The sequence below is a fragment of the Saccostrea echinata genome, unplaced genomic scaffold (genome assembly GCF_033153115.1).
Source record: "Saccostrea echinata isolate AGI-Se365-2 ecotype Australia unplaced genomic scaffold, CSIRO_AGI_Sech_v1 ptg000001l, whole genome shotgun sequence".
Lineage (NCBI taxonomy): Eukaryota > Metazoa > Mollusca > Bivalvia > Ostreida > Ostreidae > Saccostrea > Saccostrea echinata.
Genome location: NW_026889750.1, coordinates 9,048,290 through 9,063,758, shown reverse-complemented (window position 1 = coordinate 9,063,758; position 15,469 = coordinate 9,048,290). Strand labels below are relative to the sequence as shown.

The 15,469-nt window shown below is 30.8% G+C and overlaps 1 protein-coding gene across 1 annotated transcript in view; it reads right to left on the bottom strand.

Annotated features, from left to right (window-relative positions):
• Positions 1–9,542: 9,542 nt before the first annotated feature.
• Positions 9,543–15,469, bottom strand: part of LOC133184776 (uncharacterized) — a 232,884-nt gene continuing 226,957 nt past the window's right edge. Inside the window, exons 2-4 of the mRNA XM_061319841.1 lie at positions 10,378–10,546; positions 9,972–10,229; positions 9,543–9,611 (exon numbers count right to left, since the gene is read on the bottom strand). Of these exons, the coding sequence (XP_061175825.1) occupies positions 9,577–9,611; positions 9,972–10,229; positions 10,378–10,540 (456 nt within the window). The 5' untranslated portion in view covers positions 10,541–10,546 and the 3' untranslated portion in view covers positions 9,543–9,576. The remainder of the gene's footprint in view (positions 9,612–9,971; positions 10,230–10,377; positions 10,547–15,469) is intronic.

The window sequence follows — 15,469 nt, the reverse complement described above, 5'->3', positions numbered from 1 at the left end:
TTTAGATATTTATTAGTATTTTTGTATAATGGGGTTATCCTACAAGTTTTAAAGTACAGATATACATATATTATCCATGAATTTCTGCTCGTTTTTCAATGTCAATATCATTTAATTATGCATTTTCCCATTTCCCATTTTCATTTAAATTTTCAGAGTTTTCGTTTTCAAATGTCGAAGACCAATTGCTTTGAAAATTTAATGGATCAGAGAAACAAAAGGATTATTTACAAAATCTAATCACTAATTAGTCCTCTTTTCGTAGGAAAAAAAAACACCTGGAATGCAAAGATTTAATTATCAGTACTTTAACAAAGAAAGGACACGTGAAATCCGTTGACTAACTATTGACTTATTATCATAATGAAACTGTGGTATCTGAACTTAATCTCGAATATAAACATGCACATCGATATCATAATTAAGAATAAATAAGTTTCTGCCACATGGATGGATGAAGACCTTAATTCAAGGTCAAATCCCTATTGTCACCGTAAGTGATTTTCATCTTGTCTTAGAATGATTGATTAAGTACATCTTGTTTTACGTCCCGTTCGAGAATTTTTCACTCATATAGAGACATCTCCATATACCGGTGAAGGGCTTCAAATAGACCTTTACTCGGCAATCAGGGCCATTGAGCAGTGAAGGTTCTTTACGGAGCCTTGGTTTTTAAGGGTTCAGAAGGTTTAAAGTACCGAGCGCTTAGTTAAGGAACAGTTGCTACCAATTTTTTATCGACTTAGGTCAGTTGCAGCCGTGATTCGAACACACGACCTTTCAATCACGGAGCGGGCGCTCTACCGCTTAGTTAAGGAACAGTTGCTACCTATTTTTTATCGACTTAGGTCAGCCGTGATTCGAACACACGACCTTTCAATCACGGAGCGGGCGCTCTACCGACTGACCTACCGTGACGACTCTTGTCTTAGAGAGAAATGTTATCTAATACAATTTATCATTAGATTCTAACTATGTGACAAAACCTTGTTCGAGCCCTTAATACAGGTCCTATTTTGTAGAAGTCTTTCTCTGACCAAAGGTAACCTTCATCAAAGTATCAAGGTCATTGCTTTTGGGAAAGTTATTATTTCAGTTCTTTTCCTAAAGCATAATTATTTTGCTATTTATCAATATGGTGAATATTCATTGCTTCTATTATTTAGCTGTGCAAACAGGAGATTTACGGCTCAGAAATTTTAGAAAAGTTTTTCTCAGGGTTAGTCCATTTCAGATGTTCAGTTTATATTGGCCTGACCCTGCATTTTTGTACAAGATCCAAACTAGTTCACTTATCACTCATTGTTTGTAGATTTTTTGAGATCGCCAAATGTTCGTTAACTTCATCTATTTCAACTGCTTTGTTTAGTTAAATGAAGAACGGAGAGCATTCAACACCTTCTGTGCTCTTCCCGCCATATTATTATGCTTTGTTCGAAAACTACCAGAGCCTTGATCACTTCTGGTAAAATATACACATCCTGTGTGATATCATACCTTTATTTTTCTATAGGTATTTTCATTGAGTCTTCCTTATTGGACGCTTTCTTCCTCACAAAAATATTAACTGCTTTGAAGGAGAAACTTCAGAAGTACTGTGCTTTAACATTCAAGAAATGATGAAAATCAATTTACAGTCTTCGGAGACCAGGTCTTCAAACAATCTGTTGGAATTTCGATGGGTTCTAATTGTGCTTCTTTATGAATCGACCTGGGTTTTATCCCTATGAAGCAGAGATAATTCAAAAACTTCTACATGAGAAGAACACACTTGTTGTGGCCAGGATGTTTAACTCGACATTCAGATATATTGACGATGTATCATCAAATAACAATAGTTACTTCCATTTACATGTGGACTCGATATATCCCAGTGAACTCGAAATTAAAGACACCACAGAGTCTGTCGCTGTCACGCCTGTTTCATATTTGGATGTTTTACCGACTATAGACGATAAGGGCCAACTAACATCTAAACTGTTTGACAAACGAGATGACTTCAGTTTTTTTTATCGTCAACTTTCCTTATTTATGCAGCAATACTCCACTGCACATGATAGTGATGTTTATGTCTCCCATCTTATGCAATACTCATTAGCATGGTCTGGGTTTGATCACCTTTAAACCGAGGCAACCTACCGACAAAACGTTGATGCTACAGGGATTTTAACAACCCCGTTTAAAGTCAGCAAATTCTACGGTCGTTGTAATGACCTCAGAAAATACAGCCTATCTTTTGGTCGTATTTTGACTTATATATTTCATACCAATTGTTAGACATTTGTTTTTATGTTAAATTTAACTACGGATTATTCTGTCTACCTGATCAATACATACGACTCAAGGCAGGGATGCTTCCTCCTCCTAGGCACCTGATGCTACCTCTGGAATTTACATGGGCCCGTCTTTTATTCCCTCTTCACGGATTTATATTGTTTGTAGATTTTTTGAGATTGATGTCTGTTCGTTATCTTCACCTTTTTCATTCTGATTCTTAACTCATGTACTCCTCGGAAATTTATAATATAATATGAAGATACTGGAGTTCCTATTTGACAATATATACTGAGTATGTAGTCTTTGGATATTAGGTCTTAAAAAAAGCTATTGGAATTTCGATGCGCATTAATTGTGTTCCTTGTTAGCAAATTTGTTTTTACATCCTATAAAGTAGAATTTATTCAAAATCCTCTTCATAAGAAGAATATGCTGGCTGTGGCCTTCCATTCGTCATTTAGTTTTATAGATAATGGTTTATCAATAAGCACTTTATTTTCATTCATGTGTCGACTCGATATATCTTTTTGAACTCGAATTAAAAGAAATCACATTCTGTCACAGTTGTTTCATACACGGATGTTTAACCGACCATTAACAACTAAACTACATGTGTATATACCAAAGACATGTCTTAAATCTCTCACTCATTAGAAGAGAAACCAATGACCCTGTTGCTGCACATTTTTACTCAGAATTCACACATTAAAAGATTACAGTATTATAGGTATTGAAAAACTGTACAATAATGACAATTATCGGAAATATAGAGAGAATCTATGGAAGAAAAAATTAAATACTTATATACCATTTGGTATAAACAAAAGGGAGCACTATTGCCCCTAAACCATTATATGAACAGTTTTGCGTGTGTACATTGTATATATGAATATGTTTATTTATATGGAATAATTTATTTTACATTATTTAGAGTCCAAATATATGTATCATTTGATTACTTTTGCAACTCTCGCAATCTTTTCAGATGTTTTTCGCGCAATTTTGATTCATGACGTTGTCTTTCTATTGTATGTATATTGTGACGTCATAATACGTAAATAAACACGACTGATGAAGGCCGGTAACACGGTTGAAATATTTCAAAAAGTGTTTTGAATTGTTTTATTATATATATATATATATATATATATATATATATATATATATATATATATATATATATATATATATATATATATATATATATATACATTTGCTGTTTTTTCCTACTAAGCCAACTGTGCAATAGATTTGAAAGTCATTTTTGTGTATACTCACGCGTAGAAATATACACGGTGAAACACAGACTTGCACGTAGGCATCTTTATCATGAAGCGCTAGGGCGCTTCATGAAATATGCCTACGTGACAAGTCTGTGTGATTTACACACCAATAACTCACACAAAACTTAAAAACATTCCTTAAATATATATGCATTCTCCGCTATACACTACCTCACAAGGTCACGTATCAGAAAAGCTTAAAGCAATCAATTTTCTGACATAAGATATTTATTTAACGTTTTAATCACGGAATCGTATATTGCATTATCTTTATTACCAAATCAATCAACAACTTGAAGGTTATTTTTAAATTTATGTCAAACTGGTGAGGTAAAGGAATAATAGAATTCTTGTTTAGAAGTTCCTTGTGTCTAAATTGTAGAGCATGCCAGTAACGTCCTATTTATCAATTTGACCTCAGATGTGGGTCATCATCCTTCAGGGCAAAAATGCACTTTACGGTCATTTTTTAAGAGATAACTTTGGGAAATTTTAAATTGTGCAAAGGACTCTCAGAAGGGCCAGTTTGTTAATCTGCAAAGATGTAGATGTAATTTTATTTTAGTTTTTATTTAAGCAATAATCAAAATGCCATCAGTGCATAACTGTCATCTGTAAATTACACAATGTGAAATTGTGGTGAATTATGGATTTGTTCACATTCAGCTTTGTGCAAATTAGAAAAAGTTTATTAAAATGAATAAAATAATTTCACATGTCAAATGAAAGCGTGAAATGTTGAGGCCAATGGCTTACTCTTCAAAATCTTAATGTCCTCACCACATGTGCTCCTACACGTCATCTCATAGAGACAAACATGAATTTTATCAAGGATTTTCTGTTTTTGAGAGGTTTTAATATTCAAAATGTTTTCAATACATTCAGTGATATTTAGGAAATAAGTTTATTCAAAGCTGAAAAAGAAAATGGACAGGAAATTTATTAGTATTTTGCATTTTCATTTTGAAGAATTCGAAAATTACAATGTAGACTTAATTAAAATGTTTCAATATTACTTTCTTTACGCCACCTTCCATTTTCATAAATCAAGAAATGAATAACTCTCTTTCAATTTGGTTAAACTATAATTTCAAGGTTACTTAATAAACAAGACTAAATGCTCAGAAAATGTTTATTTGAATATGCAATCAAAACAACAATTTCTATTACAAACATATATTTTTTTGAAAATAGCAAATAATTCTCCGAAAGCATTTCTATTGTATGAAATTGAAATACTAGTAGCAAATAATTATCAATATTAATAGTTATCGAGTTCTACTGGACCTATAATATATATTTCCTTATGCTATGTATTTTTTTTTTTCAGCAGTTATTTCAGGGGTTACGAATTAAATAAATGGTTACATGTTGGAAGAAAATTGCAACAACAACAACAAAGTCTTGTAGATAAACTGGTATGTGAAAGTCCTTATATTTGACATCTAAACATATACTACTACTAAACGCAAATTCTTTAAACAAAAGAGAAGGGCTTAGCTTTATTTCTGCAAACAGTTATGTAGCAACGTTATTCTAAAACTTAAATAAACTGAAAAGTAGCTGATGAAAGTTTCTAAATTTCATATGGCAATTGCAAATACCTTGAGTTGCTTAATTAATATTATTATGCTTTCTTTGCTTTTTTATTATGAGTATTAAATTGTTTTTAAATAAGTTTTTCAATAAAACTCTATGCTTTTAAATGTACTTTGTAAAAAACTGAGCTGCAGAATCTAAAGCTTTCAATATATATATATATATATATATATATATATATATATATATATATATATATATATATATATATATATATATATATATATATATATATATATATATATATATATATATATATATATATAAAGTTATTCTTGATCGATTTAAAGTCTTTCGAAATTTCTTTTTCCTCCTTTTTAATCAAAATTATGGTTAAATAAAGTATGGATATTTTTGTTATATCTTTTCGACATGAAAATTGGCTAAGAAGAGTCTTAATTTCTGGGGCGTTTCGATATGTACCTTAACCTGTATACAATTTGTTAAATACTTCGATTGTCAGAGGTGAATAAAATTATAGGAATTAATGAAATACTCCGCAATGCTTTTTAATTGAAATATTTCTTCCAGCAGATAAATAGGGACATTTAATTACAATGAAATTAAAATTTTGGAATCAAGAAGTGGTTCATTATAGATTGTTTAAAATGGGAAAGCCAGGAGGATGGAATATTCAATTAACCTAAATATAAACAAGGAATACAACCATATAATTTATGAGTCCCTGACCTTTCAGATTTCTAGGAGGGGTCACAAAAACATGTACAGAATACTTTAATTGTCGGGACCATCTGCATCAATATTAATAATTCCTAAATTGACATTTGTCAACTCCTTGCTTTGGTGTAGTTTATAGGATAAGTCCGTATATTGGGAATATTTAACCAAACAACGAAGATTTTTATAGCAAATCTTTTAAATATCACTTGTCTGTTGTTGAATTGATAAATAATAAGCAGTATTTGATATTTATCTATATGCAGTATCTTTGCATTTAGAATCCAGCATCATTATACATCACAAAAAGATATTAATAATTAATCTTATATATGCATGTCATTATCCTTTTCATTGCTTTTGTAATGCACTATTAGAAAAATGCAGACTTTGGAGAAAAAAAATTATGTAAATTTAATTTTGTCATGGAAAAGTGTAAAGTGTTTATGTTTCTTAAAAATATTCAATGCGTTTGATCAATTCAAGCAATTTGAGCTGCAATTTTCTTGTTAGAAGCTTTTATTCTAAAATTGTGATAAGATATGGGTTTATAAACTTCTGTTATTTATATTTGTATTGGAAAAATTATTTTAAAACTTTGAAGCAAAATTATATGATTGTCGTCCTGTGCAAAAATTGATTTTTAATACAATATAATACATTCTACAGTGAAGAAATGTTTTGTAATGAAGAAAAAGGTTTAGATTGCATGCATAGAAGAAGATACGGGGTCAAAACAAATCTGGTCCTGTATTTTTGCATATGAATTTGTTGTAAGAAATGAAATCTTATACTTCCTTAAACGTTGGTCTAATTCCATGTAATAACAACATACAAATTGTTTTTACCTCCTAAATGCCAATTTGACGTCATCACTTTGTGCATTTTCTGATATTATCTTAAAAAGTTGCAGAAAACAACAAACTTCAGTAGAATTTTTTAAAGACAATATAGACCACATGCATCGCCCACAAAATTTTAAGAAAATTTTTTATACAACATATTCAAAAACTTCACAATTTTAAGAAGTCTCTTGCTGTGGTCCTTAATTCAACATCTGGATAAATCGACGACGTTTTATCAATTAACAATATTCATTTTCATTCCAATGTTGATTCGATATATCCCTCTTAACTCGAAATAAAAGATACCACAGAGTCTGACACATCTGTTTCATATTTGGATATTTTACTAGAAAAAGACATTAATGGTAACCTAGCAATAAAACTTTATGATAAACGTGATGACTTCAAATCTTCTATTGTCAACTTCCTTTATATATGCAGCAATATAGCCTTATCATCTGGATATGGAGTTTATGTCTCCCAGTTGATTCGTTACGCAAGAACATGCTCTACGTACGAACAATTTCTAAATCTATGGTGGATACAATGACCTAGTCGCGAATACAATCTATCAGTAAGTCGAATATTAATGCTGACTGATGTTTTTCATAGAACTTATTAGGTCTTTAATTACACACTGTATTGTCTATGGATTTTTCCGTTTTCCCGAACATGACAATGAGCACACGGCGGATGAGACCGGTCAACAGGGAATGCATACTCCTCCATGGCACCTGATCCCACCTCTGATGGTTTTAGAGGTTCGTGTATGCTCTGCTCCCATTTTGTATTGTTTCAAAGGACTTTGAGCTTGACTACTGTTTGTTATCTCCATTCATGTATTTCATCAAAATTGATATGAGCGACGGCTGTGGACATTATTTTCTTCAAGAAAATAAATCCTAAAATTACTCATTTTGAGGCTGTTAAAGCATGGAAATGTAACAAATTTATCACATTCATATAATCAACTCAGATTTAAACAAACTTATTTTTTCTCGAAAACATCAAATGTTTAGGGCATTATAAAACCAAAACCGTACCTACTTCTTTCTCATAATAGCACATTTATATAGCAACATAGAAATTTATATTGCTTGTATTGCTGTAAGGTTTGACTAAAGAAGAATATTTTCATTGACATATGGAAGTGTCGATTTAGAACTTAATTAATTATGAATAAGGTATTTTCTTGTCTTTTTATCAATGCTTTTTGTTGAGTTAATGCCAAATTTGAGAGACTTTTCATAATAATTTATTATAACTATTTTTTGTCAAAAAAGGTGAAAGATATTATGAATTCTATCGATATCAATTTTCAATTTCTATAGTTTGTTCATTTATTTATTTATCAAAAGAAAGACACTCGTAATAAAACGTTTAAGAGGTCAAAACTTTTCGTAACGACGAAATAAACACATCTAATCTCGTTGTATTTTTTAATTAATTCACATCTACACTACATTTAAGTCTACAGATATAAGTTATCTAAAAGAAAGAGTAAGACCAAATCATCTTATTTTCTGAACCGATGCTTCTACAATGCCACACCTTTGAATGACTGTACTATTTTCCTCTATACTTCAAAATTAAATACTTTTCAAGGAAGCATTTCAACCTTTTTATATTAATATTTTTTACATGTAATTTAGTTTTTAAGGAGAAGATATTCAGAATGCTTCCATCTTCATCAGCCTGACTTTTCCGCTCACATAAATTTAATTGATGCTTTAGTCCCTGTCCTTAATAGTCTCTGTTCCTTGGGCTTTTACATTCACTTCCTCTAAAACGTTCACATTTTCTTTCTCCTTCGTCCAAAACTAAAAGAAACACCCTGAGAACAAAATTTCTTTGAATAAAGCACTATCAATTGAGAAATGAAAGTTACTAAGGTATTTCCTTGCTCTATAATTCACCACAATGAAATATTCCAATGTCTCCTTTGGGTCATCAGAATTTGCCTTTAAAATTAACTTGATTAAAAGCCACTGAAAGACCAGTGTACCTTGCTCTTCTATGACATCACTTTTTAAAATCCGATTTGATACATTGTTGTTTTTACACGGGTGCCATATACATGATCCGAGAAGAAGAGGTTTAGTCGATAATTATCAAGAGGTGAATAATTAAATAAAGAGAAGCAGAGCTATTTTTCAATTCTTTTATACCTCAGCAGCAGACATAAAAATTAAATTTATGCCATTTTAGCTATGGCACTTGAAGTTTCAAGGTTGTAATGTGCGTTGCTTAAAAGTTGTCAAAAATTGTTGATGCAAACAATGACAAAGCAGGACCTTCTATGCTATTTTTTTAAAGTCATTCTCCTGGTGCAAGCCTAGATGACATTGGGTTTAAGTATATGTAGATGTCATTATTGTATGTTTTGTGTAAACAGCATCCTAAAATGTATTATCTTATACCTTTTCCGAAACGATAAACAAACAAAAAAAAACATCTTTTCAGAACTAGACAGAATATATATAATATATATACATGTACATGTATATAATCTTTCTTTCAAGAACTTCATTAGAATTTTTTCCAAAGAATTTTTTTTATTTTGAATGTAAGAAAAATTAACTTACCTACGAAGTAAGAATATTAAAGCTGTGTAAGCTTAGATCAATGTTATATTTTAGGGTTTCTATCAAATATCTTTTGGTAAAATTGACCGAAATCTTGTGTTCAAAATTTTGTTTCTAACCTCATGTTTTCAACAGAAATAAGTACTCAAGTAAGTAAAAATTTCAAGACAAACCTAAGTTAAAATGACTTCCTTATTTCGTATTCAATGATGGCCTACGACCAAAAGACTTGGATTCAAAATATTCTGGCAGTGCATTAAAAACTGTTTGGCATACACTTTAATACAAATATGCTTTGTTACATAGTATCTATGATTTCTGACTTCCAAATTTGGGTTCTGGTTCTGAAAAAAAAGAATATCATTAATATTGTTAAAAAGATATAAATGTTTAAATGGTCTCTAAACTTTGCATTGCAAAAATATTTTTTTTAACTTTTATTATATCAGAAACAGTCAACTTGAAAGGGCAAAATTTTGTTAAAAATACCAAGAATTATGAAACTTACTTATTAAAAAAAAGACATAAATGTAACTTTTTGAAAAAGACACGAGTACTATGGAATTAATCGTCTATTCGTTTATATATTTCTTAACAAACAAATGAGTGAAGAGAATTCTTAATAATCCCCCCCCCCCCCAAAAAAAAAAATAGTGCATATACTTTCATTTTTTGCAATTATTACAGGTATAAAATGTACCTACTACATTTTCCGCAAGTAAGATCGCATCCCAGCTTATCGACCACCTCTTTTTTCTTGCAGACATTGAATTTATCTCGCAGATATCCACAGCTTGGGTATTTGTCGAAACACTTCACTCCGTCAGCTTTCGTGACGAAGCTACTGTTGCAGATTTCAATGGCGCTCTCAGCATCATACAGAAAGCCAAAATTCTGAACCACACTACCACAGTCCTTTCTTCCACTACAGATTCTCAATTGTTCAGTTTTCCCACTCCCCACTGTATATATATAAATATATAGTGGTATACATTGTATATAATTATACTTGAGAAAAGGGGGATGAAAGTCTAAAGGGTGTTACACTAGCCAAACATGTTTCATATTCTTTTTGTGAAATTCTATTAAAGACAATACATGTGTACAAACCGTCACGTTTCCGGTTGTGTATAGCCATGTTCATTTGTCTGTTTTCCAAGTCGGTCAGGTAATCGGAGAACAACTCCACTAGATTATTACTGTGAATTGAAAGGCTACCAAAGCTCCCAGTCCAACAACAGACCAGAAAAGGTAACAACATCAGACACTTCATGGTGGTCTTTATATCTTAAATTATATTGATACTTTGTTACTTTCATTATGAGGTGTAGGTGAATAGACATGCAAGTAGGACTGGATATTGAATGAATTCTGCAAAAGCATCGGTCCTCATGATCACCAGCAATCATTCATAATTTTTGGTGAGTTGAAAGAATATCAGCAATGTCAAAAAATTGGCGTTACACCAGGAATGACTGGAATTGCGTTTCACAGCAATTTAACAATCCACCTATTTATGACTTACAAATTGATTTAGAGCACCCTTGATTGTTCAATTAGAGAATAACTGAGGGTGAAGGTTTCAGTTTTAGTTAGGTTTAAGTATTTATTTGCACAGCTACTGGGTTTTCTGAACCTCAGGTCATCTACATGCATATATATTTATTTTTGTACATGAGTTAGTGTCCAACTTATTAAATATTTCAAAATACATACATGGTAGATTATTTTTCATATCAAATTAATCGTATGAAAACTTCACTGTTTATAACACTTTATGCATTGTTTATGAATTATTGTTTTTATTTACGATCTTAGATTTCATTCAAATTGCTTGCACATTTTGAATATTTACGTCTGCGCTTTGCGTACTACTGTGTAATGGCACCTTGCATCGCAAATATAAAATATTATCACATATGTAAACTTCAATTCACTTCTTACCAGTTTGAAAGTATTTACTTTAAAAAAAAACGGTTTTAGTTAATTTAGTTAATTTAATAATTTCATTATCGAAGAATTCAAACAATCAGTTTTTCATCGGTAAAAATTCACTCAGCGGTTCAAATATCATAAATAACCAAATTTCCCCAATCGCGGAATTTTGATTGAAGTAAAAGATTTTTTTTCTGTTTTGCAGATAAAGTATGCACAGTAATTTTTAAGCATTGTCAAGGCTAAGTAATAGGCAATGTTGGGATCGTTTATTATTTGGAATTCAGACATATTGAACAATCACTGCGTCACATACGGTAAATCTAATATATTCTATAAATCTGTATTTCTGGGGGAAAAATAGATTGATTGATCGATCAGGAATAAGAAATTGTAATTGGAATGTTGAAGAGAATTAAAAAATATATACTCGTTTGAGAAAAAAAATCTTTAAATGAACAAGTACATGAAAATATTTCTTTTACCGGTACACGTGTAAGTGGAAATATGATTTAGAATCTCAGAATTTTTTTTTTCAATGTGAAGGTAAATAAACACAGTGGAAATACCTATATAATAATTAGCGCTTCAAAACAAATCACTAGAGTGAAGGATTTTAAACAAAAATAAGTAAAACAGCTTTTGCTCTTTGCACAGATTGTGATGCTCTAAAGAATAGGCTGTATTTTGCATACAGTGGCAGACAGCCTAAAAATGAACTATACGAGGGTTGCTCGAAAGGTCTGCGGACTTCTGTCATACCTGGGGTTTTTTTGTTTTTTTTTTTACTTAAGGCCATATTATATCTAAATTGGGTAGACGTGTTTAAACAATTTAATTCGAATGGTTTGAATTTAAAATTTCAAATAAATCATGATATATTTTAAAAATTTCCAAAATTTAAAACTGCAAAATTGCGAAAAGAGATGGCGGAGAAAGTCAAAATTTAGTAATTTACAAACAATGTACTTGATGTCTGTAGTTATATCTCATTACACTGATGGAAGAATGAAAAAAAATCTAAACGTTCATAATCAGAATTGTTACATCATTTCATATGCCTAATTGTGACTACATATTTTATTTCATTGAAAAGAAATTAAAATTCAGAAGATAGGTAGTCCTCAGTGAAAAAAAGGTTAAAAAAAAAAAAAAAAAGAAAAGAAAAAAATGGCCGTTGAACGTCATCATTGACCAGCGATACAATTTTTTTCATTTGGGAAAACTTCAGATAGAACTCTGAAAAAAAATTGAGGAAGTAGAAAATATGGCAAAAGTGAGCAGTGTTTTGTGGGTAAATGAAACAGGCGAATTTTGAGTGGTAGAAACTCTATATCAGGCGATAAACAGACTGTGAGGTAACGGATTATAAATAAAAATCTGATAAAAAGATTTAATAACGTCATGGAAAGAAAGAGAGATGGGGGCTTCACTGTTGATCCTATAAAAGCAGGATTACCTTTAAAAAACTAAAAATATTTTTTTTTACATATGATAGTGAACCAATTTTGAATTTCTTGTTATACAGAGACAGAAACTGTCCGCGTACTTTTCGAACAGCCCTTGTATATGTTGTTTTAATTGTTTTAAAAGATTATCTTCTTTTTAAAAATGAACTTTACTTCAATTTAGCAACTTCAATTCATAAATCAATATTTAATATTGTAAAAATTAAAAAAATAAACTCACCAGTGAAACAAAAGTCCTCAGCACATTTGGACCGAGATCAATCGCCCTCCATGTGTTACAGGTGTCAATTTCTCTATCTATCACGCTAATATTACATTAGCGGAGAAAGCGCATCCTCTACACACAATCTAATTTTTCTTTCCAGTTCTGAGTTTGTTCAAAATAGAATTTTAGTTTCTATTAAAATTATCCTCGTTGAGAATATTTGAACAAAGCGCAATAACTCCTCATTTTTTTCTATTGATTATAAATGATAGCTGCTGTCGTTTTGCAGACACTTTAATATGAACGGTAAACACCTACTGAGTATTCTTCTCAAGTGATATTTGTACCTTTACTTTTATTAAAAATTTCAACACTAAATTGGAAGTGATAAAATAAAAAGAAAGAATACTTGAACAATATGTTATGGTTCCAGCTGACAAGACTTGTAACAATATCGTCTTTGTTTGTAAGGCCTATTATTTCTGTATCATGAAATCCAACTTATACTCACAATTGAATTTCTAAAGATGAAATTCTTCAAAATCACATTTCGGTTTTTAATACTTTTAACATTCCAGTTAACGAAAGTGAGTTCAATCTACCCTACCTATACTGGATTCAAAAACTTCATACAAAATCCTTACGACCTAAAAGCAATCATTTTAAAAGGTCCGATATACAGGGGGTTCCGATCTTTCAATCGGCATCAGAACTTCCTTTCTATTATTAATTATAACGAAAAGTATGCCAAACGTTGGGCGAAATATGAAGGGGAAGACCTAAGCACTTTATTAGAAAAGATTGACTACTTTAAAAACATATTAAAGAATAGTATTAGAAAGTTAAAAGACAATATGCGAACTATCTATCCTTCTGCTTTCACTAAATCGGAGGTTTTAAAAGAATTAGAAAGACTACGTGATTATGGTTTCAGCAGACAAGGCTTGAAAAAATCGTCTTTGTTTGTTTGTAAAGCTCTTTATTATAACTGTATTTTAGAAAAACTTAGGAAAAGTGTTCATCAACTTCAGAAATCTTTTTTAAGGTTTTATTCCTACAACTGGAAATCCAATTTATACTCACAGTTCAATTTCTCATGATAAAATTCTTCTGAATCACATTTCAGTCTTTAATACATTTAACATTCCAGTCAACGAAGGTGAGTTTGATCTACCCTCCTTTACTGGATTCCTAAACTTCATAAATATCCTTACAAATAGATATATTGCCGGGTCCAGTAAATGCTCTACCAAGTCACTATCTTTACTCTTCACAAAAATATGAGGTGCGGTAGAGGAGAAACTTTAGACGTACCGTGCTTCACTAAGTTTAGCATCTTTGAGGAGTGGTGTAAATCAAATCTTGATTCTCAAATCTCCAAAGAACATTAAGAAAATTCAAAATCACAAAATTATTCAAAATCAGTAATATCAAATCGTATAACTTTTCTACACCATATACAACCATTCCTAACGATTAATTAACTACTAGCTGACTGACATCATAAACAACTGATTCTTCAATGAAAATGAAACTTGGAAGTTTTCATATCTTGTGATTGGTTATAAAGAAAATTACTTTGTTAAAAAATCACTCTACACACTTGTACTCTAAAGTTAATACGATGCTTGAGTTCATCATTGACAACATCTATATAGGTTCGGAGACCAGGTCTTACATCAAACAGTTGGAATTTCGATGTGCACTAATGTGGACTTCTTTATTAGCCAACCTGTTTTGTGTTCCAATAAAGCAGAAACTTCTTGTGAAGAAGAAAACACTTACTCTGGTCTTCAACTCGACATTTTATCAATAAACGAAAGCTACTTTCATTCATTTGTGGACTCAGTTTATACTAGTCAACTTGAAATAAAAGACACAACAAAGTCTATTACATCTATTTCATATTTGGATGTTATATTAACAAAAGACGTTAAAGGCCAACTAATAACTAAACTGAATGACAAACGAGATGACTTCAGCTTTTCCATCGTCAACTTTCCTTATTTATTTAGTAATATTCCATATCACCTGCATATGGTGTTTATATCTCCTAACTTATTCGATTCCGCGGGTTCATGTCTTATGGGTTTTCCACATATTTGTATTGTTTGTAATTTTTTTAAAGATCAATCACAGTTCTTTATCTTCTTGTTTATTGTAGGTGTTTAAAAATCGATCATGTTCGTTATCTTCACCTATTTCATTAATAAAGCTTTGTTTTCAAAAAAGTAAACCTTGATATATCGATGAAGATTTTAATGTTTTTTTTCGTATCATTTGTAAAATTGGCTTTTTTCAATATAATCATCAGTCAAAGCGATAGATTTCTATATAAAAAAAAATTCTCTCACATTTGCCCCATTGGTGTTAAATCAACAAAATCATACATTTTACTTCAAAACAGTGTTTTATGTAATGTACCGATATATCTTGACTACAAATTTATAATAAAATAATACTTTATTAGGCTCCCTATCAGTAACATAAGTAAATAGGTACAATACAAAAAAAACACCGTTTCATAGTAATGATCATATCGTATGATCTTGATTTAACACTCGATGAGTCGAGAGTCAGCGATATTTTTAAT